We start from the raw sequence: 24563 nt of genomic DNA, 5'->3' as shown, positions 1-24563 counted from the left end.
GAGGCAGAGGGGTACAATTATAATTACTCATTTAATATTTATCAAATACTTTTTGAGCATCTGTGCACAAACAGTGGGAAATAAGAAAATGTTTACAACAGGTTCCCTATCATGAAGGAGCTATGTAGTTGAGATGATAACAGGCATCATAAGCAAAAGGCGATTAAAATGAGGTCAATTATAAGAACAATTATTCATAAAGACAATGGATTTGGAGTTTAGAGGAAGAAGGAATTTTCATCTGGTGCAGATGGGAAACTTCATAGAGATAAAAATTCAGTTATGCTCTGAGGGGTGGGTAAATGAAGTGGTTCTTGGGAGCTCTCAAAATTCATTCTACCTATGGAAACAGTTTATGTCAAATGTAATATAATAAACGAATGTGACAAGGGCAATACCTGGTAAACCTGGCAGGGAAAGGGAAACTTGACCCCTGGGAGAAAGTTCATGATGGGGGAAGATGCTATTGTGTTCTATGAGCAGAACTCAACAATGAGGGCTGAGGGGAGGAGAATGGTGGTTCCAGGCACAATGTGACTGTACTGAAATCCTTCCCTGATTCCTTTATATTGGTGACAAATGCACATCCTAGGGAGGGGAGAGCTGTAAGAGTGGCCCACATAAACCTCATAACATCTTTTGGTTTATCATTGCTCTGAGACCCTTCAAAAGGAAGACCACAGAGTAGGGAGAGTATTTCCCTGGTGGTAAAAAGAAGGTAAGCCCCATGGGCTTGGAGAAGCAGGAGTGTGGGTGTGTGACAGAGTCTTAGGAGCTGAGATGAAATAGCAGCCAGCAGTGGCCAAGGGTCTAGGGTCTTCTTGAGGTACTGGCTGGCAAAGGGAATCTTACAAATGAAGCTCCAGTTACCCAAAGGAAAAGGCAGCTATGGAGGTAGTGAAATTTGCCTGTTAATATGACCACCTTTGTATCTACAAGGTAGTGAGTCCTGGGAACATTTGAGTTTTGTATAAATTATTTCATTAGTATCTGTCCAACACACCTGCCCCACAATTCCAAGTCCTCCCTCATCTCAGAATGATTCTGGGATCATCTTAAGCATTTAATTTTTTCTACATGTAGACTATAAAGAATGCACAGCCATTTCCTTGGGCTTTCAGGCCTTTGGAGTTTATGCTGATGCCCACCTGAGCCTACATGTGATAAGCAGCAACCTGGAGCCAGAATCAAGAATGAGGGGATCTGAATTCTTCATTCATTAACCTACGTGCCAGGCACTGTGCTAGGTCCTGGACAAAGAGATGAATATACGTGGTCTCTGACCTCAAAGCTAGTCTACTAAGACAGCGAATAGGAAGTTGTGATGGGAGCTGAATCTAATCCTGTCTTGCAGGCACCAGAGAAATCTTTCTGGCACTGTCACTAATCCAGCTAGTCTAGTCAGCCATTTCTCTGGACTTACCTATAAAATTCTAGCTGTAGTGAGCAAGGGGAGCATCCCCAAAAGGGGTCACACATATTTGTGTCTTTCTACAGTGGCCCTTTATTAGAGGAAACCTCCCCAAGAAGCCAACAGAGTTACAGGTTACACACAAAAAGGGGGAGCTTATGCGCTAGAGCATAGCGAGCGCCTGGCGTAAAGTCCTGATCACTGATAGCACCTGTGGATGGAGAGGCAGGCAGAGGTCTGAAGCCAGGTGGCTACAGTGGCGGCTTGGTCTGGTAGAAGGGAAGTCCTGTTGGGCTCCAAGCGTGACTCCTGGTTCAGCCAGGCTTGAGCAGCAAGCGGTGGAAGCTCTGAGTTCTTACAGCCCACAGTGGGTGGCAGTCCCAGTCATACCGTGTCCAGATGAAGGCCTCATCTGAGGGTTCAGACTTGCAGTTTGGGGCATTCCGGGAGCATCCCAAGGGCATTTCTGTTACACCCCATTACCTCAGGTCTGGGGGGTCAGGCCTCTTGACACAACTGTGGTGGCTGACGGTGACTCCACATGGGATTCTTGAAAAGTGTCCAAAAAGTCTGCTCTGCTCTTGTTCTACACACCAGCCATCAAACTCCAGAATTCTCTTTGCTAAAGTGTAGAAGTTCTGAATTACATCTAGAAAGGAATACAGGAGGGGTAGGGATTGGCAAACATACGAGGCTATGTTTGGATGCTAGCAAAGATTAAACGGAAGTACACAAACCAGCTTGAGCCTCTTTTAAATACGTGTGTTTAATAAAAACATACTTCTAAGCATGTTAGCAGAGGCTGCAGCGATGGAAAATTATTGCTTGACTGTCAAGCACACACCTGCTAGAAATTCTGGAAACTGTACTACCTTTTGAGAAACAGGAGGTATCGGAACTAAGGGGTGTAAGATCCATCTTGAGAGGAACTGCTCAAAGCTGATTATTCCAAACAGTGTCCTGGAAATCTCCGCCTCTCTGGCCTCTCTTCCAGGCCTCGGTTCCTTCTGGAAACCAGAACTTCAACGAGTATGAATGGACTCAGCCCAGCAGGCTCCTCCGGCCGTCATAGGTGGGTTGGGCTTGTATTCGCACAAAATTCCTCTCTCTCCGTGCTCCACTGGTACTGAATATTGCACTTTCTTACTCGTCTCTGTGGGATTTCCGGCGTTTTAAATACGCTAAACTCCTGTAGCCCGCGACCACACGGGCCGCCTGAAGCCAGCCGCAGACCGGAGGTGGTGTGGCCCCGGAAGCCCAGGGGGCGGGACCAAGCGGCGCTGTGCTTGGCAACGCGCTGCTGGCTCACTTCCGGACAGTTGCCTTTCGTCCCGCCGCCAACCGGAAGTGCTTTCGGCTCCGTCCCCGCCGTCGCCCCGCCCCTTGGTCTTTGCCCTGGTGGGGGCGGGACTTCCTGTCTCGTGTGTCCTCGGACCTCCAAAGTGAGGCCGGGAACCGAGGGACGGAGTACCAAGAGCTCTGGCTGTGGTTAAGTTGGTACCTAGGGCGCGGGGATTCACCCACTTTTTCTTGCATTTATCCTAACCGTTCTCCCACGGTGTCTCCTAGAGGCCTTGGTACCCCGAGAACCAAGCTTGTGTCTGTCCGCAGGTTCGGAGCGGGCCATGGAGGTGCGGCCGCCGGCGCCACGGAGCATCCTCTGCAGGGCGCTGGGGCCTTTCCCTAGGGTTTTTGCTGCGGAAGCTGTGGGCGCCAGTTCCGTGGCCGCCGATTCTGAGGTCCTTGTGCAGGACCAGAAGCTGCCTCCCTACGTCCCAGAACCCCATTACCAGGAGTCCGGATGGGACCGCCTCCGGGAGCTGTTTGTCAAAGAGTAAAAGTGCCCAGGGTCTGTGGGGAGGGGCCGCGAGGGAAGTGTCCTGCAGCCTGGCTTATCCTGGGGCAGAGGACCACAGGGTGGTGTGGTTTATTTTTTTAACGGGGTTTGGGCTTCTAATATTGTTGTACCGCAAGCTTGCATCCTGTCACTTCCATTTGGCAGTTGTGTAGGTGACAGGACGATTTCAAATGATAAGGGTGAGACTTATAAGTCAGAGCTATTACAGTGTTAGTGTGGTACTCTGATTTTACAGATTAGAAGAATTTGACTGAACTAATTCGTGTTAGAATTGATTCTGGAACCCATATCTGCAGGATCCCATTCCAGGATTCTTTTTCAAATTTCACTTGATCCCAGACTTCTATATGTTATGACCAGTAGCCCACCTCCCCTCCAAAAAGTGGAAGTTGGAGAGATGGGCAGAGAGTTGTAAAATTTTTATTCTTCCAAATAAGGAATATGTAAAAATAGTACCTATTGTCTCATCACTTTGTGGAAGATATTAGCTGGGTTAACAAATTAGGATATTTCAGAATAAAAGATAATCCTTTGAATTGAATTAACTTTAATGAAAAACTCAGGATATTTCACTCATTCTTTGATTTATTTCATATATTTATCAATTACTGGTGAAAAGTTTGCCCTTTCATGAAGTACTTTACAATACTACATTGTGTTACCAAGTGGCTAAATTAACTTTGAAGCTTTATTTTGTTGCTGAGGGTCATATAGTTGGGGCAAGGAAATTGGCAGAATTATATAGGGTATCCCAAAAAAATGTATACATACTTTTTCCTGATAGTTCAGTTGATGTTTCTTTTCAGATTTAATACATTGAAATTAATAATTATTCAAAGTTTGTATACATTTTTGGGACACCCTGTATTTAATAACTATTTAGATTTCATCTTTTTTTTTTTTAATCCTCACCTGACAACATGCTTAGATACAGGAAGGGGGAGAGAGACACATAGACATTGATGGGTTTCCTTTGGTATGTACCCCAATTGGGGATAGAACCCAAAACTCAGGTATGTGCCCTGACCGGGAATCGAACTGGCAACCTCTTGGTGCATTGGACAACTCTCACTTGTGTCATGGAATTTTTCAGAAGATGAAAAAGAGGCAAAGCATATATATCTCCTGCTTGTTAAATCTTAAGCCATTTTACATTTTTTTCTTTTCTGAATTCTATCATAGACCACCTTTTATGTAAATGTTTGTTTTTTTTATCTTATTCACTATACAGGGTAAAATATAAAGTTCAATTACAGTTTTTCCTATTGACATAAGTCTAACAATTACAGTTTTCTAAGAGGTTTCGATTTCTCTCATAGATACAGAAACTAAAAACTCACTGATTCTGATTTCATAAATGCGGTTATTGGCAATTAGAATTAGATAAACACTTGTGCAGCCTCTGAAGAAGCAAGTTAATAATGTAAATAATTAACATTTAATAGTACCTAGTAGGGTCATTATTTATAGTAATTTAATACTTAACAAATGAAGCTATTCATTAGAGCAATTTCTGGAAGACATCTTGAGAGGGCATCTTAGCAATTCTAGTTTCTTATGCTGTTGAGAGTAATAAGTTGAATTAAACAGTTTTTCCTTGTTATTTAGGTTGGTCTCAGCTGTCCACTGCATCATGAGTTTTCTCATTCAATACTTTTTTTAGTACAGGTCCATCTGAATATGACATAAAACTGGAAGTATTAAAAAAGATAGGGTTTTGAATTTTTTTTTTTAAATCTAAGGTTTCATTCTTGCATACATTGCCCTAAAATTTCATGTGTAATTTGCAAAAGTTAGCTTAAAATTCGAAGAGGAAAATTTTGATCTCTACATCCTACTCAATTTCTTCCTCTTCCCAGGATGTATAGTAGAGTTGTAATAGTCATCAAATAAAAGCACCTTTAAAAAAACACCTTTTTATTGGGGTATAACATGCATCTAGAAAAATACATGATCAATGAGTTTCCATAAACCCAACACCAAGAGACTGTTACCAGCATCCCTGAAGCTCCCCTTGTCCCCTTCAGTCATTGCCTTCTCGAGAGTAACCAACCACTAGTCTAATATCTAACAGCATAGATTAGTTTTGGCTGAAATTTGAGTTACTTATAACTGCACTATTTAATTCGTCAAAAGATTTCATTGGTTTAGCCTGTAATGAAAAATGTGTTAGCATTTGGGATAATTCTGATCATACTATCTGAGCATTACACATATACTAATCCCAAACAACATTGTGTTTTTTGATGTTTCAGTGAACGTCAGAGAACTTCAAAGGAACTTGAGAATATTTATAGGGCAGCAGTTTCAGCAGGCATCATTGGCTGGGCATATGGGGGAATACCGGCTTTTATTCATGCTAAAAAGCGCTACATTGAGCAGAGCCAAGCAGAAGTTTATTATAACCGGTTCGATGCTGTGGTAGGTACTGGTGTTCTAAAAGTATTTGAGGACACACCAATTTAGCAATTCACTTTACACTTAATCATTCAGTTAGGTGGTAGGTTGGGAGGGTTTAAGATGTCAAAGTAAAGAAACAAAGGCTATCCTTAGTGACAATGGAAGTACTAATGCTAAAGTGCATATGCATGACCTGTCAGACCACTTATCTTTGGACAGGAGCACCACTGTAGCTCTATTTTCTTTTTTAAATGTTTTTACTGATTTTTAGAGAGAGAGGAAAGGAGAGATAGAAACATTGATTGGCTGTCTTCTGCACACACCCTCCTGGGGATCAAGCCTGAAACCCAGGCACGTGTCCTGATGGGGAATTGAACCAGCAGCCTCTTGGTGCATGGGTAGACACTCAACCACTGAGCCACACTGGCTGGGCTGTAGCTCTATTTTTTGAAAAATATTTCTGATCTGCTAAATTATCAAGGCTCAGCTGTGGCATATTTATCCTATTCACAAAGCCTCCATGGAGTACACTTGTTCACACTAAAACAATAATTAACATAACTTTACAGTTTATAGAGTACTAACTCATTTGTTAGGTCTGCATCAAATCTGTTTTACCTGGAGTTACATCTCACAGTTTTTGTTGTTTATTTTTAAATTATGTCAGACTTAAAAGTTTCAAAAGTATAAATTCCTATATACCTTTCACCCAGATTCTCCAGATGTTAACATTTTACCACATTTTTTCTTTATAATTTTTTTCTGTATAATGCCTTTTTTTTTAATGAACTACTTGAGAGTAAGTTATAGACATGATGAATACTTCAGCATTATTTCCTAAAAAGAGAGACATTCTCTTATATAATTATTCAGATCAGGAAATTACAGTGATAGAGAAATTACTACAGACTTGATATAAATTTTGCTAGTTGTCCCACTAATATAATCTATTTGAAAAGTAAATAAAATTTTCTGGTCCAGGATCTAATGTCGAATTTGCCTGTCATGCCTCTCTAGTCCCCTTTAATCCAGAAGTTTCTCTGTCTGTCTTTGACTTTCTTGACTTTGACATTTTTTAAGATTATGGGCTATATATATTTTGTAGAATTTCCCTCAATTTGGATTTATTTGATTTTTTTATGATTACATTCTGGTTATGTGTTTAGTAGGAATACTCTAGAATGGATGTTGTATCCTTCTCGATACAATATATCACAAGTCCATGATACCTATTTGTCTCTTTACTGGTGATGTTTACTTTAGTCACCTGGTTAAGATGATCTTTGCAAGGTTTATCCACCATAAAGTTACTGTTTTTCTCCGTGTGTCAGCAATTTTCAACCAGTATGCCGCAAGAGGCACACCGTTGTTCTGCAAGAATTTTTAGTCCGGGTCACTGACCTTTTACCCTTAGATTTTCAAATAAAAAAATGACAACAGCCAATGCAACAATAACCATCCAGTGTGAATGAATCAAAATTATACCTTTTTTTTTTATCGGCAAAAAATATAATACATTTTTTGGTGTGCCACAGAATTTTAGTAATTAGTTTATGTGTGCCATTAGATGAAAAGGTTGAAAATCACTGCCCTATATTACCTTATGGATACTTACTAGATACTTTGAGACTATGCATATATCCTATTTTTCATCAAATGTCTACCCTCTAGTTCTCTATTTTTAACATTCAATAATGATTCTTGTATGAAAACAGTTATTACTGTGGTGGTTGCCAAATGGCCATTTTCTTTTTCGTTGTTAATCCTCACATGAGGATATTTTTCCCATTGATTTTTAGAGAAAGTGGAAGGGAGAAAGGAGAGAAAGAGAGAAACATCAATGTGAGGGAGACATCAATCTGTTGCCTCCCCCACGAGACCTGACCAGGGCTAGGGATTGAGCCTGCAACCCAGGTATGTGCCCTTGGCCAGGAGTTGGACCCATGACCCTTTGGTACACGGGCTGATACTCTAACCACTGAACAGGCCTGGGCAAACGGCCATTTTCTGATTCTATCATTTCATCTACATTTATTGGTTAGTATTCTACTATCAGGAAGATTTTTCACTTCCCCTCTATTTATCTGTCTATCCATTTAGTTTATTCAGTATGGACTCATGGTTTCTTATTTTATTCTGTGGGTTTATAATCCATTATTATCATCATTTCTTTTGATACTCAAATTGGCATAGATCTGGACAGTTGGAGCCCCTTCAAGCTAGACCTTGTGTCATTTTGCTTTGTCCCCATCGTTCTTTGAGATGCCTTTACTTTTTGGTACAGCAAGGTACTCCTGGCTGTTCCTTTGCTTTTCAAGCAGGAATGAGCCATTTCACCAAGTGAGTAATTTCTTTTAGTGGAAAATGGTATTTAGAGAACAAGATCTGGTGCTAAGTATGGTCGTTGCTACTGGGGTGTCAGACAGGAAGTGTGTGTGTGTGTGAGAGAGAGAGAGAGAGAGATTTATATTCATATACACATTCCTACATCTGTATCTATTTCTGTATCTATCTACTTATTAAAAGCCATGAGTTCATACTGATACCTTTCAGATTGGTTTTGATTTGCCCAGTATCATATAGTAGTTTAAAATCAGGGATTTTCTCTGATTCTTAAAAAACCCAGAAAAATTGACCTTCACAATATTATACCAGACCTGCTTTTATGGTGGTCTAGTGACAGTGGGCTATGGAGACAGACAATCTACCTTTCAATTCTGACTTTATTCCTTATTGGCTGAGTGATGTTGGTTAGAAACTTCCTTTCTATACTTTAGTTGAAACTAAAATGCCTGCCTGAAGAAAATGTAAAGATCAAATGATGTGATATGTTAACACAACTTTTATATAGAACGCTGTCAGTAAATGTTAGGTTTTTCTTCTTCCCCTCTCCTTTCCTACACATCCACATTACTTTAATCCTTACCCTTTAATTTACCATTTGCTCAGTTCTTTATTTTGTTTTTCTTTTCCCCAAGATTTCTTGGGGGGGGAAATAAAGTGTCACATCTAATACTTATTTTATAGCTGTTATGGTGTTTGCCATATAGATTCTCAGGGATACTTAATTGATGGATTACTTGGTTGACACTGGCAATGCTTAGTTTCTTTTCTATCTCCTGAGAGAATAGGATGCACCTGGAACTTTTGCTTAAGCTTCAGTTCTTAAGGAATGGTATTTATAGAGATTTTCTATTGTTTCTGTTTAAGTGTCCCTGCCTAATCCATAGCCGACATCCCTCCACCACAGTTTTAGAATAAGGAAAGTATTAAGATGTCTTGAAACCTCATGGCCTTTTTATTAACTTTAGCAATCTGCACATCGTGCTGCCACACGAGGCTTCATCCGGTATGGCTGGCGCTGGAGTTGGAGAACTGCATTGTTTGTGACTATATTCAAGTAAGTTCTGTCTGAACTGTGACAGAGGATCTTGATATTCTTTTATTAGCACATCTTTTGAGCAAGTAGGATTATGAAAACAACACCCATGTGAAAGTGATTCATAATAGCTTTTTCTCCAGAACTGTTACCTATCTATGCAAAAGATTGGTCCAGTTGAAATTTTCTCATTCGTGAGTACAGGTCAGTCAACTAGTATCAAAGTAGGTGCAAGGCTCCTAAGTAAGAGAAATTCTGCAAAACTCTTCTTTACACTTCTGTTTTTAAGTGAATGCTTATTCCAGAAATTTGATTGTTCTTTGGTTCATTCTTCAGCAGGAGAAGGTGCATGTAGAACCCCACAGGCATGTTAGCAATCTGAAACACATTCAAGGACTTGGACTGGGGCCAGGGATGGACATAGTAGGCTCTTCTGAACTAATCCATAGCTCTTTGGTGAAAGTTGCATTTAGGAAGGTAAATGGGATATGCTTCGCATCTTATGTTTTCCTCCTCCTCCCTCCTTCCAGCACAGTGAACACTGGCCTAAGTGTATACCGAGATAAAAATGCCCTAAGCCATTTTGTCACTGCAGGAGGTAAGACATTTTTGTTCTGTTTGTTTTTCAATCTCAAAAATGATTTAGGAAATATGTAAGGACTTACAAGATGTAGCTACTGAATCCTTTAGTTGCCTTACTACACATTCATGCAAAATGCATGGAGAGTATTATGCTTGGTCCTTGGTATACTTGGTGAACAAAACTGAAAAGGTCTTAGCTTTCATGGAGTGTTACAGTCTAATGTGGATGGGAAGAGCAGGTTGTTATGATAGAAAGTACCAAATAGGTGGGACAGTGGGGTCTAATGTGGACAGGGTGATCAGAGGAGACCTTTTTGAGGAAGTGACATTTAAGCCAATACCTGAAGAATGGGAAGGAGCAAGACTCACGAAGAAGTGTAGCCTAGGCAGAGGGAGCGTTTCTCAAAAGCAGGATAATATGACTGAAACACAGTGAATGAGGGTAAGAGTGGCTTGAGATGAAATTGGCAAAGTAAAGTAGAAAGAGACCAGCTTTTTCATGTAAGAGTTTGAGTTTTATTTTAAAGCTCACTACCTCTGGTAGATAATTAAAATGAAAATGGAAAAAAAAAGTACAGCTGTCCCTCAGTATCCATTGGGGATTGGTTCTAGAACATCACCCGCCACAATTCCCCCCTTCTAGTGGATAGCAAAATCCACAAATGCTCAAGTCCCTTATATAAAATGGCATAGTGCTTACACATAAGCTACAGGGTATGCCTGCACATCACTTCATTCACTTGGATTCAGCACAGTGCTGAGTGTGTGGCAACTCAAGTTTAGCTTTTGTATATTTTCTGGGATTTTTATTTCTGAATATTTTCAATCTGCAGTTAGTTGACTCCACAGATGTGGAACCCATAGATAGGGAGGGCTTACTGTATTAAAGTATTATTTTAAGAAATGTAGGTGAAGTTACTGCCATATATATCAAACACTCAATGGGAATCAGTAGTGTTTCAGCCTGGGGCTTCTCCCACCCCCTAAGCCCCAGCCCCATGATGTAGAAGTTCTACAAGAGCAGGACAGGCTGGGAGGATCAACAGTTCTGCTGCTTGCGGTAGCTGACCTTATTTGGAGCAGAGCACAGAACATTCCATGCCTGTGGGTATTGTTGAAAACAACTGCAAACTGTCAGGGAAGGACAATATCACAGCTAACCTGAGGTTTTGATATTGTTTGGGGCAAGCAACACACTGGCAGTTGAGGCAGACTTAACAGGGAACAAAACAGCCAAAGAGGGCTTTAATAAGATTCTGCTAATCCCTAGAACTCTAGAAAGCTGTGCACATGTGTAAGTATCCATGCATACTCAGGAGACACTGGTGAGAGCCCTGGCAAGCTACTTATCTTGGTTAATTGTGAGTCCTTGTGAACATGGAAAGTAAAAGCCAGAAAAGATTTGTAAATTGCCTAAACTTTGAATACATTCTTCAAGCCACAGACAGAGTCATTGACAAAAGATGGAAGCTTTACCGGCTTCAGATGTTTAAGAATAACCTCTGACAAATCATTGGCTAACTGCTAAGCTGTTGTGATTCCTAGGAAGCCAGACATAAAAATAAAACCTGAGCAGAGACATCAATGGCTGCACTCTACAGAAAAAAAAAAAAACTATAGAATTGGTCCAGGCAAGTCATTCCATAAACAAAGAACCACAGCCATGCCCTTGGGTAGGGAGATATTCCAAATCCAGAGTTGCTATAATTTATTACCTAAAATGCCCAGTTTTCAAAAACAACAAAGTCACAAGATATGCAAAAATGGGATTAAAAAAGACACTCATTGGGACTGTGTCTGACAGGGATTATCTGTTTGACATAGCAGACAAACAACTTCAAGCCATTTTTAAAGAATTAAAATATGATAATGACTCATTAAATAGAGAATATCAATAAAGATAGAAATTATTAAAAGAAAATTTTGGAGTTTATAAGTGTACAATAATGGAATTAAAATGTCACTGGAGAGGAGAAACTCAACAATAGATTTGAGATAGCATAAGAGAATCAGTGAACTTGAAGATAGTTCAATATGGATTGTCTCTTGTAAGGGACAGCATTTAAAAAAGAGAAATGAACAGAGTCTAAGAGATCTATAAGACACCATCAAGAACACCAGCATGTGTGATGGTAATATTAGATAAAGAGGAAAGAAAGGGGCAGAAAAAGCATTTTAAATTATGGCCACAAACTCCCCAAATTTGATGAAAAACATTGATTTACACATCCAAGAAGCTCGACAAACTCCAAGAAGAATAAACATGAAGATTGACACCTAGACTCATCATAGTTACACTTTTGGAAGGCAAAGAGAAAATCTTGAAAGCAGCAAGAAAAAAATAAACTCATACAGGAACACCCAATAAGATTAACAGCTGACTTTCAGGAGAATGGTGGATGCCAGACGCAGCAGAATGACAAAATGCTGAAAAGAATAAGATGTCTATATCTTATAGATGTCTATAAAAGTTTTATATCTAGTAAACAATCCTATAAAATTGAAGGCAAAAAAAAGTCAGATAAACAGAATTTGTTGATAGCAGACCTGCCTTACAAAAATACTAAAGGAAGTTCTTTAGGTTGAAAGGAAGTTGTACCAGATGGTAACTGGGATCTACATGAAGAATTAAAGAGCATTGATAAAGATAATTATCTAAGTAATTATTAAAGGCAGCGTAAACAATAATTTTCTTTTAACAGATCTAAAAAAACCAGTTACATAAAATAATAAAAAAAACTGAAGCATTGGGTATATAACATTTAAAACTATATATGACATTAATAGCACAAAAGAGAGGGAAGAAATGGAAATATATTGGAGCAAGGATATAGTAACTTGACTCCACAGGAAGAAATGAAAAGTACTGGAAATGGTAATTATGTAGGTTAATATAAAAGACTTCATAAATCTATTGTTTCTATTATTCCCCCCCTCTTAAAAATATATATGGTTGTATAAAATAATAATAGCATTGTATTGTTTTTAAGTAAATACACACACACACACACACACAAAGATGGGAGAGGAGTGGAGCTATATTGGAACAATGTTTCTACATTTTACTGGAATTAAATTAGTACTGATCTGAAGTAGATTGTGATAAATTGAGATGCATAGTGTAATCCTTAAAGTAATAAGAAAGTAACTTTTAAAAGTAGTAACAAGGTCAAAAAGGAAGGAAGATATTTAGAAAAACAAATAGTGAATGACAGACCTAAATCCGACCATATCAATAATAACATTAAATATGAATGATTAAATACTCCCATCAATAACAGAGGATTGTCCAACTGTATTTTTAAAAATCTGACTATATGCTGTCTACAAGAGACATACTTTAGGCTCAAAGAAACAAATAGTTTTAAAGTAAAAAGACAGAAAAAGATATATATACTATGCAAACAGTACAAAGAAGAGATGAAAAAGAGCTGGAGTGAGACTATACTAATATCAGACAAAATATACTTTAAGAGAGAATGCTGGAGACAGAAGGACATTTTATAATGTTAGAAGGACCAATCCATCAAGAAGGTATAATTTTTATAAACATATGTTCATTTAACAACAGAGCTCCAAAATACATGAAGCAAACACTTTGAATTGGAAGGAGAAATAGACAACTCAATAACAGATGTTGAAGACTTTAGTACCCCACATTTAATAATGGATAGAACAAATAGAGGGAAAAATCAACAAAGATATAGAAGACTTGAACAACACTATCAACCTATATGACCTACTAACATCTCTGGTACACTCCACTCAACGATAGCAGTATACACATTCTTTTTAGGTGCACATGGGACATTCTCCAGGCTAAACCATATGCAAGGCCATAAAACAAGTTTCAATAGATTTTAAAGGATTGAAATCATACAAAGTATGTTTTCTGTTTTCAATGGAATTAAACAACAAAAATTTGGGGGAAATCCACAGATATTCAGCAGTTAAACATACATTTATAAATAACCCATAAACCAAAGAGGAATCACAAGGTAAATTAGAAATATTTTGAGTTGAATGAAAATGAAAGCACATTATATCAAAATTTATGAGATGTAGCCAAATTAATACTAAGAAGAAAATTTATAGCTACAAATACCTATATTTTAAAAGAAGAAAGATCTCAATTGAGTAATCTAGCAGCCACCTTTAAAAACTAAAAAAATGAAAAGCAAAATAAACCTAAAGCAGAGGGAAATAATAGAAATAGAACAAAACTCAATGAAATTGAAAAAAACAATAAAGAAAATCAATGAAAAAAAAGTTGATTCTTTGAAAAGATCAACAAAATAGACAGTTCTTTAGCAAGACCAGCCAAGAAAAAAAGACACAAATTACCAAAATTTACCTAAGAAATAGAACAATCTGAATAGTCCTTAAGAAATTAATAAACTTACTTAAAAATATTTTCGCAAAGAAAAGCTCATGACGAAATGGCTTCCCTGGCTATTTGAAGTTTCTTTCACAGACTTGCAGAAAATAGAGAAAGAGGGAACACTTCCCAACTCATTCTATTAGACTAGTATTATTCTGATACCAAAGCCAGAAGAAGATAGCAAACAAAACTATAGATCACTATCCCTCAAGAATGTATACACAAAAATCCTTAACAAAATATTAGTGATCAAAATCCAGCAACAAATAACGATTATACACCATGACAAAGTAGAATTTATCCAAGGAATTCACGTTTAGTATAAAAGTAAAAGCACTTGACAAAAATTCAACGTTCATGATAAAAAACTCTCAACTACGAATAAAAGGGAAATTCTTTAACCTGATAAAGGTCATCTATGAAAAAACCTACAGCTAATTAATATTTAATGGTGAAAGACTGATTTTCCCCTAAAACCAAGACCAAGGCAAAGATTTATACACTTGGATTCAAGCATGTGCTTGATATAAATACACTTGGATTTGGTATTTTACTAGGGGCTTTAGCCGGCGCATTCAGGCAACAGAAAGAAAAAGCATCAGATTGAAAAATAAATAAATGATCTCTATTGACAGAAAACATGATTCTTTGTAATAAAGTCTGACTCTGTTTTTGATGTTTGGCTGATCACAGCTTCTAAGCCCCACCTCTCTCCCTCTCCTGCTTTTAAAAATTGGCTTCATTTTTTAGAGCAGTTTTAGTTTCACAACAAAATTGGGCAGAAAATACAAAGATTTCCCATATACTTTCTCCCCTCCCACATATATATAGCCTCTCCCATTATCAACATCCCTTACCAGAGTGGTACGTTTGTTACAATTGAAGAACTGACACATCATTATCACCCAAAGTCCATAGTTTACCTTGGGATTCACTCTTAGTGTTACACATTCTATGGACAAATGTATAATGACATGCATCCATCATTATGGTATCATAAAGAGTATTTTCACTGCCCTAAAAAGCTGTGCTCTACCTATTCATCCCCAAACCCCAACCTGCCCACTGCAACCACTGATCTTTTTACTATGTCCATACAGTAAAAAGAATTATACAGTTAGAATGCTACAGTGTGTAGCGTTTTCAGATTGGCGTCTTTCACTTAGTGATACACAGTTAAGGTTCCTCCCTGTCTTTTCATGAGTTGATAGCTCATTTCTTTTTAGTGCTGAATTATAGTCCATTGTCTGGATGTACACAGTTCATTTATCCATCACTTAGTAAAGGACATCTTGGTTGATTTCAAGTTTTGACAGTTATGAACAAAGCTACTATAAACATGTATGTGCAGATTTTTGTGTGGACATAAGTTTTAAACTTTTTTGGGTAAATACTAAGAAGTGTGATTGCTGGATTATATGGTAAGAGAATGTTTGGTTTTACGAGAAACTGCCAAACTGTCCTCCAATGTGGCTGTACCATTTTGCATTTCCATCAGGAATGAACGAGAGTTTCTGTCATTCCACATCCTCACCAGCATTTGGTGTTAGTGTTCCAGATTTTGGCTATTCTAATAGGTTTTTAAAAAATATTTTGTTTGGAAAAGAAAGCTAGCAAATAAGATCAAATTTATTAATGTCTCTGGGTAATGGAATTAAAGATGACTTTTGTTCTTGTTAATTGGAAATTTTAGAAAATGTAAAAAAAAATAATAAATAGTACTTAAATAATAAATATAAATTTATTTTAAAATGTTACTACCTGAGATACATTAGTTGTGTTGTGCACAGTAAAAGAGGAAAATGAATGACCATTTTAGATATATAATCCCAGTGGGAAGGAAACAGGACCCGTGCACAAGCCACTAGGTGGCATTGTAAAGCCAGATGCTGCCCTTTTTCAGGCCTGCCTGAGAAGTGTAGTGTAGCAGTACAGAAAGGGGGAAGGCATAAGCTGCAGGGGTTTTTGTTTATTTGGTGAAAGCTTTCCTTGACGAAAGAAGAAATGAAAGAGGTGGAAGTAAAGAAATTACAGGTTTTTAAGGGAGGTGAGCAAAAATGAAGCAAAATGAGAAGAGGTTGAATCCATAGAACAAATTGAAGAATTAGTTTTCTAAGAGGAACATTTCTTCCTTTGAACCTGCAGAATAGAAGAGGAGCTAGCTGTATCGGCATTTTAGACTCAGGAAATCTAGGTTGTGATAGTATATTACTGTTGGGCTCAGAAAGCTTACTTAGGTATTTATGCCCTTTTTTAGAAGGAAAATTTAAAAACAGAATTCTAGTGCTTAAAGATGACTTAATAATGCCATTTTTCTGTGTTTGTTTTTAAATAGCCGTTACAGGAAGTCTTTTTAGAATAAATTTAGGCCTGCCTGGCATGGTAGCTGGTGGCATAATTGGAGCCTTGCTAGGGTAAGTGTTAACATGGTTTGATTCTTTTTTTTTTTTTTTTTTTAATATATTTTTATTGATTTCATAGAGAGGAAAGGAGAAGGAGAGAGACAGAGAGAAACATCAATGATGAGAGAGTCATTGATCGGCTGCAGCCCACAACTCGGGCATGTGCCCTGACTGGGAATCGAACCCTGATCGCCTGGATCCTAGGTCGATGCTCAACCACTGAGCCACGCCCGGCAGGGCTAACATGGTTTGATTCTGAATTAACACAGCTTCCATTAATGTCTTGCCTGTTAAAGCATCTCATTAATTTCTAAAGAACCAATAGAATACTTAGAGCCTATGAAAGATCTCTAGCCTTGTAATGGTAGTAGGTTTGACTGTCCAGTTCTAATTCTACCCCCAGTTGTTCATTTACTTCCAAAGTTTTCACTGGGTAAAAACTCTTTAAATATTATTAACACCTGAAACTATTTGTAGTTTGAACAAGGGTACTTATAAGGAGCAGGAAAAAGGAATAAGAAAGTTAAGCACATTTTATATATTTAAAAAAAAAAGTTTCAGGTTTTTTTTTTAGTTTAATAAATTTTAAAAAAATTCCTTCTCTTTTTATTTTGAAAAATTCTGTACCTACAGGAAAATACATTGAATGAATTAGTTAATTGAACACCCATATACCCTTCACTTAGATTTACCAATTATTAATATTTTGCCATATTTGTTGTCTATCTCTCTGTATGTGTGTGGATATGTGTATATTTCTTTTTCTTTTTTATTAAGTCATTAGATATCTCATAATCCTGCATCCCTAAGTACATCAGTGTGTGTCTCTTGGGATAAGAACATTGTCCAGTGACAATAAATAAATAAAATGTAATATAACCATACTATATAATATTCAGTCATAAAAAATGAGCCATTGATTCATACTACAACATGAAAACAGTATTCTAAATTAAACCCAAGACAAAAGGCCTCATACAGTAATACGCATATCCAGAGACAGAAAGATTAGTGATTTGGGGAGCTATAGGAAGGGCAAATAGGGAGTGACTGCTAATAGGTATGAGTTTTCTTTTTGGGGTGATGAAAATGTTCTGGGATTAGGTAGTAGTGATGGTTGCATAAATACATGAAAGAACACTGAATTACATACTTTAAATAGTTGAATTTTATGGTATATGAATCATACCTCCAATCTGTTCTTGCTGATAGACCATTTTTTTTGTGTGTGTATTTAAGTATTCCTCCATGCCTTGACTAACATAAAACTATCACCATTTATGGAGGTCTTTCTTTCAGATGTACTTACATTATAAGTTGATGCTGTGACAGACTCAGTATGTAAAGAAAGCCCCACCCCTCCTTTTTTTGGTCCCTTGGTATTTCTTTGAAGTAGTTAAGTTCCACATTAGGCAGATGTTGCTGGTTTCTAGTATGCTCTGAAAAATGCTCTTTTAAAAAAGTTTATAATGCCAAGAATTATGTAACTCTTTCATGGCATGCTTAATCCTTCTGATGATCTTTCTGAATTGCATGGATAAAGAGAAACATTTTATTATGGCCTTTTGAAAGAAAGATTTAGCTATTTCCTGACAAGGGCCTGAATTGAACACACAATCCTCCATGTAGAGTGTAGTTTTATCTTCAGTGATACTATTTAAACACAGTGTAAATTTTATTGTTTTAACATTTTATATGCAAAGCCACGTAGGATACATTTTCCCCTATGTCTTCTTCCCATGCTAATAGTTTTAGTAAAATGAAATGGAAAATGTATACCATTATTACTTATTTAATATTTATAATATAAAGGGAAAAAAACATAGCAAGATAGGTGGAAACCAATTATATCAATCCTACATATTGCTGGGAATTTTAGTGATGAAGTATCTAACTTAAGGAACAGTAAATTAGCAAGAAAGAGCTGGACATGTTATAATCATTGTGATGATTTAAATTTTTCTCTACACATTTTTTTCTCTATTACTGTCATGTTTAATTTTAATGATACATTTCAAAATGTTTGCATCTGAATATTCCTGCCAGACTCTGCTAACATAAAATTATCCAAGGTTCTAAGGTCTGCTCCTTTAAATATTCTTGGTATTTTAAATAAATACTTGGATTTTTTTTCTAATTAAATAATAATAATATACTTGACATGAAACTAGATTATCTAAACAAAATGCATCAGGCAGTTGGATTAATCATTTTACCTGTGGAATGGGATGTGACCAGGAACATAAAAGTACAGCTCCTGAGCCTTGAGATATTTTACATATAGACATAAAAATGTATATATTAATGAATGTTAATATATGAAAGATTCTAAAATGTCCTCAGTTCAAAAGATTCTTTAAGTTTTAGAAATTTACTTAACATGGAATTTTGTAAGCCAGAGTTCTTGATTATGGTGGGATAACCTCTTGAGAACAGAACAGAATCTCTGCAAGGCTGGATGTATAGCATTTTCAATATCTTGTCATCAAATGCAATTGTGTTGAAAATAGTGTGAGGAAGTATTGGAAAGGGCGAGTTGAACATGTCTAGAACACTGTTAAAGACCCTCATCACCTAATGACTAGATTACTGAAACTGCTTCCAGATATGATCTTCACCCTCCAGCCTAGTCCATCTTACCTATTCTGTATATCCCTGATAAATTAATCTTCCTAAAATACTTCTTTTACAAGACCTGCAAAATCTTAAAATAATCATCAAACCTAGCATGTATGTAACATTTACATTATCTCATCTAATCTTCACAGTAGCCCTGTGAGATAGGCAAGACAGAGATATAAAGTTATTTATCAAATGGAGTTCAGGTACAAATAGGTTAAAGGTAAAGATGTGGGAAAAGACTTATCAGGCCATCAACTATCAAAAGAAAGTTGGATTAACTATTAACATAGGACAAAGTAGACTTCAGAGCAATAAACATCAAGAGGTATATGTTATAATAATAAAGGGCTTAAATCACCAAGGAGCCATAATAATCCTAAATGTGTGTGTTTCTAAAAACATAGCTTCGCCCAGCCGGGCATGGCTCAGCGGTTGAGTGTCGACCCTAGGATCCAAGAGATCAGGGTTCGATTCCCGGTCAGGGCACATGCCTGGGTTGTGGGCTGCAGCCGATCAATGACTCTCTCATCATTGATGTTTCTATCTCTCTCTCTCCCTCTCCCTTCCTGTCTCTGATAAAAACATAGCTTCAAAATATATAAAGCAAAACCTGTTAGAAATGAAAGGAAAACATAGTCAAGTCCACAATTATCGTGAAGGAATTCAACATTTCTATCTCAGTAATTGATAGAACAAATAAAAAATTAATAAGCATAAAAAATATGACCAACATATTTGAGCTAATTGTACTTACAGTGCACTCAGTACAGAAGCAGAATAATACACATTCTTTTCAAGTGCACATCGATCATTCACCAAGGTAGATCACATTCTGGACCATAAAATATGCCATATTAAATTTTAAAACATGAAGTAAACTATGTTTCCTAGACCTAGTAGAATTAAACTAGAAATTGGTAGTAGAAATATCTGAAAGTATTTAGAAATTAAACCTCACACTTGTAAGTCACCAGTTGGTAAAACAGGAAGTCACAAGGAAATTTAGAAATATTTTGGAGTGAATGAAAATAAAACACAACATTTCAAAATGTATGAGATGCTGCTAAAGTAGAGCTTAGAGGTAAATACGTAGCATCAAGTACTCTTTTAAAAAATATATATGTTTTTATTGGTTTTAGAGGGAGAGGAAGGAAAAGGGGGAGAGAGAAACATCAATATGAGAAACATCTATCGGTTTGCCTCCTGCATGCACCCTAACCTGGGATGAAACCCAAAATCTGGGCATGTGCCCTGACTGGTAATCAAAAGGTGACCTTTTGTTTCACAGGATGACACTCAGCAAACTGAGCCACATCGGCCAGGGAGCATCAAGGACTCTTAGAAAAGAAGAAAAGTGTCACGTATTAATAATCTAAGCTTCCGGCTTAACCAGTTAGTAAAAGGGAATAAAACCCAAAACAAGCAGAAGGAAGAAAATAAAGATAAGAAATTAAAATGAATGAAATAAAAAACAGAAAATCAATACAGAAAAATCATGAAATCATTAGGTTATTTGGAAAAATTAATATAATTAATAAGCTGCTAACCAGACCAACCAAATGAAGAAGAGAGAAAACAAATGATCAATATAGGAATAAAAAGTGGGACAACTTGACAGACCCTGATAGCATATAAAGTATGAAAAAGAAATATTAGGGAATATTTTATGTCCCTATCTCCTACAACTTGGATGAATTGGACAGATTCCTTAAAAGCTGCATACCAAAGCTCATGAGGAAGAAGCAATCCAAGTAGTCCATGTGTATTATAAAAAATCGATCTTATAGTTTAAAACTTTCCAATAAAAGAAAACTCCATGCTTAGACAACTTCACTGGTAAATTCTTTAAAAACTGACTTAGCCCAGCTGGGCATGGCTCAGTGGTTGAGTGTCAACGTGGGATCCAGGAGATTGCGGTTCAATTCCCAGTCAGGGCACATGCCTGGGTTGCGGGCTCAATCCCCAGTTGGGGGCGTGTGGGAGGCAACCGATCAATGACAACTCTCTCATCATGATGTTTCTGTTTCTATTCCCTCTTCCTCTCTCTGAAATCAATAAAGATATATATTTTTTAAAAAATTAAAAAACAAAACCAAAATAAACATTGCATCAAAAATAATAGTTCAATATTTTTAAAAAAAAGTTGACTTAAGAAATAATGTAAATTCTATACAAGCTTTCCTTGAAAATAGAAGAGGAGGAGATATTTACCAACTCATTTTTGAGGCCATAATTACCCTGCTTCCAAAACCAAAGATAGACCTTTTTTTTTTTTTAATATATCTTTATTGATTTCAGAGAGAGGAAGGGAGAGAGAGAGATAGAAACATCAATGATGAGAGAGCCATTGATTGGCTGCCTCCTGCACGCCCCCAACTGGGAATCAAGCCCACAACCCTTCATGTGCCCTGACCGGGAATCAAACCACTGTCTCCTAGATCCTAGGTTGATGCTCAGCCTCTGAGCCATGCCTGGCCAGGCCAAAGATAGACATTTTAAGATAGGCCAACTACAGGCCATTATATCATCTCTTTTGAGAATAGATACATTTCTCAAAACAATATTTAAATAGAGCCCAATGACACAACATATGGATCAAAAAATACATCATAACAAAGTATGTTTTATCCTGTGCATGCAAGTTTCATTTAAGTTTAAAAATCAAACTATATAATTTGGCATATCAATATACTAGAGAAATAAAACCATGTGATCATTTCAATAGATAAAGAAGAAAAGTAACCTCCATTTATTATAAATACTCTCAACAAGCTAGGAATATAAGAGGACATCTGCAACATTACAAAGGGCATCTACAAACAACCTATGATTAACAAAGTATTTTTTTACCTATTAAAAGACATTTAGTTTGTTTCCAGTTTCTGATGATTAGAATAAAATTTCTATAAACATGTACACTTGGATTTTAGTGTATACATAAGTGTTAATTTCTCATGGGTAAATATCTAGAAGTGGATTCCCTGGCTCATGTGATAAATGTATGTTTAACTTTCTTAGAAACTTCCAAACTGTTTTCCAGTGTGCATTCCCACCAACAACTTCTGAGCATCCAGTTGGGCATCCTCACTGGTAGATTATGGAGAATGATTCTACAGTATCTACTGCCTTTCAGTGTCTTCTAGAAATCATTGCTTCAGGGATTTGTAATCCCTCCAACAGGGATCTTGATACATTGTGGAAAAAGATTTCCTCTGAGGTCTGGATTTCCTGGGGGGGTCTGTAGCACTGCTTGCTGGCCTCTTACGTGATTGCTAGCATGCTTGATTCCTCAATTTCAGGAGCTGCTACATTTCTGTGCACTTAGGTAACTCTGCTGTCTGCTCCTTAGTCGTCTGATATATTTTCCTAAATGGTGACTTCAACAGCATTTCTTGTGTGTTATTAAATATTATGAGGAGATTTAGACACAACTGCCAATGTTTATAGGTCTAATAGCCTCAGCCTCCTCTTGCATTCTGTATCACTTGAAACAGTCAATTTAAACTTCTACCAGGTATCACCTATGAAAGGCAGGTGGTCATTCTAAAAGTAACACCCCCCTTCCTCTAGATGTGTTTGATGCTTTCTTAGCGCTAACCAGGTGGTTATTGAATGAGAACAAGAACTTACGCCAATCCTTTCAACTCTCTTCAGAAAGTGGAGTATCTTTTCTCAAAGGCTATTCTACATTCTCAAGTGTAGAATATTCAGATCCCTGTTATTGCAGGTTTATAAGACACTGGATAATTATGCATATTCAGAACACTTACAGATAAACCCAATGATGGCACAAAGCACTGTTCTTTTCCTTTGTGGAGAAAGGTGCACTGCCTCACTTTGAGAAAACCGTAGAGTTAAAGTATTGATTTGATTTGTCTTTGGGGGGGAAATTATGTGGTAGTTACAAGTTCTATTATATCTCTTTTTATGAAGATAGACATTCTCTTTTGAACTGTAAATCATTATAATACTGCTAACATTTGTATAATAGAATTTTCTAATATTGCTGGAGACTTTTAAATTTAAAGCTTTTTATCATACAGATGTTAAAAAAGTACTCTCAACAGCAAAAAAGATATGCTCCTCAGGATTTTATTTAATACCGCCAGAAAATTTTGAATTAAGAAGTATTCATACATGTGTGAAATAGATATGTTCAGTAGCAAAAACATTGATACATTCTTCTGTATTAAGACATGCTGTAATCTCAAAAATTTGGCTGTTCTTTTTTTTTTCTTATTTTAGGGAGTAACAAAGACTTGTGAAATCCATGGAGGAGATGAAGGGATAACAATGGAGCCTTTTTCTTTCTTTTTAACTTCTTTTTTAAAAATTGATCTTAGAGAGAGTGAGGGAGTAGGAAGAGATTTTTGCTACCCACACGTGCCCCAACCGGGGATAGAACCTGCAGCCTGGGTATGTGCCCTAACCAGAAATCAAACCTGCCACCAGGATGATGCTCCAACCAACTGAGCCACACACAGGCCAGGGCTCTTTTTAACTTTTTTTTTTTTTTTAATTTATCTTTGTTGTTGAAAGTATTACGAGTGTCCCATTTTTCCCTCCAATTGACCCCCTCCACCTCACTCCCACCTCCTCCCCAGGCCTTCACCCCGTATTGTCTTTTTTCATGGGTTATGTACATAGGCATATAACTTCTTTGGTTAATCTCTTCCGACCCTCCACCCCCCTTCCCTCTTTCCTCTGAAATATGATCGTCTGTTGCATGTGTCAATGTCTCTGGATCTGTTTAGTTCGTCAGATTCTTTTGTTCATTAGCTTCTTCTTAAAGAAGACCCTTCAACTTTTCCTGTAGTACTGACCTGGTGGTGATGAACTCTTTTAGCTTTTGCTTGTCGGAGAAGCTCTTTATCTGACCTTCAGTTCTAAATGATAGCTTTTCTGGGTAGAGCAATCTTGGTTGTAGTTCCGTGTTTTTCATCACTTTGAATATTTCGTGCCACTCCCTTCTGGCCTGCAAAGTTTCTGTTGAGAAATCAGCTGGCAGTCATATGTGTGCTCCCTTGTAGGTAACTAACTGCTTTTCTCTTGCTGCTTTTAAGATTCTCTCTTTGTCTTTAACCTTTGGCATTTTAATTATGATGTGTCTTGCTGTGGGCCTCTTTGGGTCCTCTTGTTTGGGACCCTCTGTGCTTCCTGGACTTGTACGTCGATTTCTTTCCCCAAGTAGGGGAAGTTTTCTGTAATTATTTTTTCAAATAGGTTTTCAAATTTTTGGTCTCTTTCTTCCCCTTCTGGCATCCCAATAATATGAATGTTGGGCTGCTTGAAATTGTCCTAAAGGCTCCTTATACTATCTTCATATTTCTGGATTCTTTTTTCTTTTTGCTCTTGTTGGGTGTTTTTTGTTCCCTCGTGTTCCAAATTGCTGATTTGATTCTCAGCGTCCTCTCTTCTACTGTTGATTCCCTGTAAATTATTCTTCATTTCAGTTCGTGTAGCCTTCATTTCTGATTGGTACTTTATTATGTCATTGATGGTCTCACTTGTTTTTTTAATAGTCTTAC

At 37.2% G+C, this 24563-nt stretch overlaps 1 protein-coding gene across 3 annotated transcripts in view; it reads left to right on the top strand.

The window, feature by feature from the left end:
- The first annotated feature begins 2809 nt into the window (after nt 1–2809).
- Nucleotides 2810–24563, top strand: part of TIMMDC1 (translocase of inner mitochondrial membrane domain containing 1) — a 31907-nt gene continuing 10153 nt past the window's right edge. The window contains exons 1-6 of one of the 3 annotated variants that reach the window (XM_081138625.1): nt 2810–2904; nt 3023–3245; nt 5525–5690; nt 8981–9069; nt 9579–9646; nt 16347–16425. In XM_081138625.1, the coding sequence (XP_080994751.1) occupies nt 3037–3245; nt 5525–5690; nt 8981–9069; nt 9579–9646; nt 16347–16425 (611 nt within the window). In that variant the 5' untranslated portion in view covers nt 2810–2904; nt 3023–3036. Of the gene's footprint in view, nt 2909–3022; nt 3246–5524; nt 5691–8980; nt 9070–9578; nt 9647–16346; nt 16426–24563 lie in introns of all 3 variants that reach the window. The other 2 variants (XM_081138623.1, XM_081138624.1) reach the window with 2 other exon arrangements.

This window comes from Miniopterus schreibersii (genome assembly GCF_964146895.1).
Source record: "Miniopterus schreibersii genome assembly, chromosome: 5".
Lineage (NCBI taxonomy): Eukaryota > Metazoa > Chordata > Mammalia > Chiroptera > Miniopteridae > Miniopterus > Miniopterus schreibersii.
Note: the sequence above shows the minus strand (reverse complement) of the source record. Positions and strands in the feature narration are given on the sequence as shown.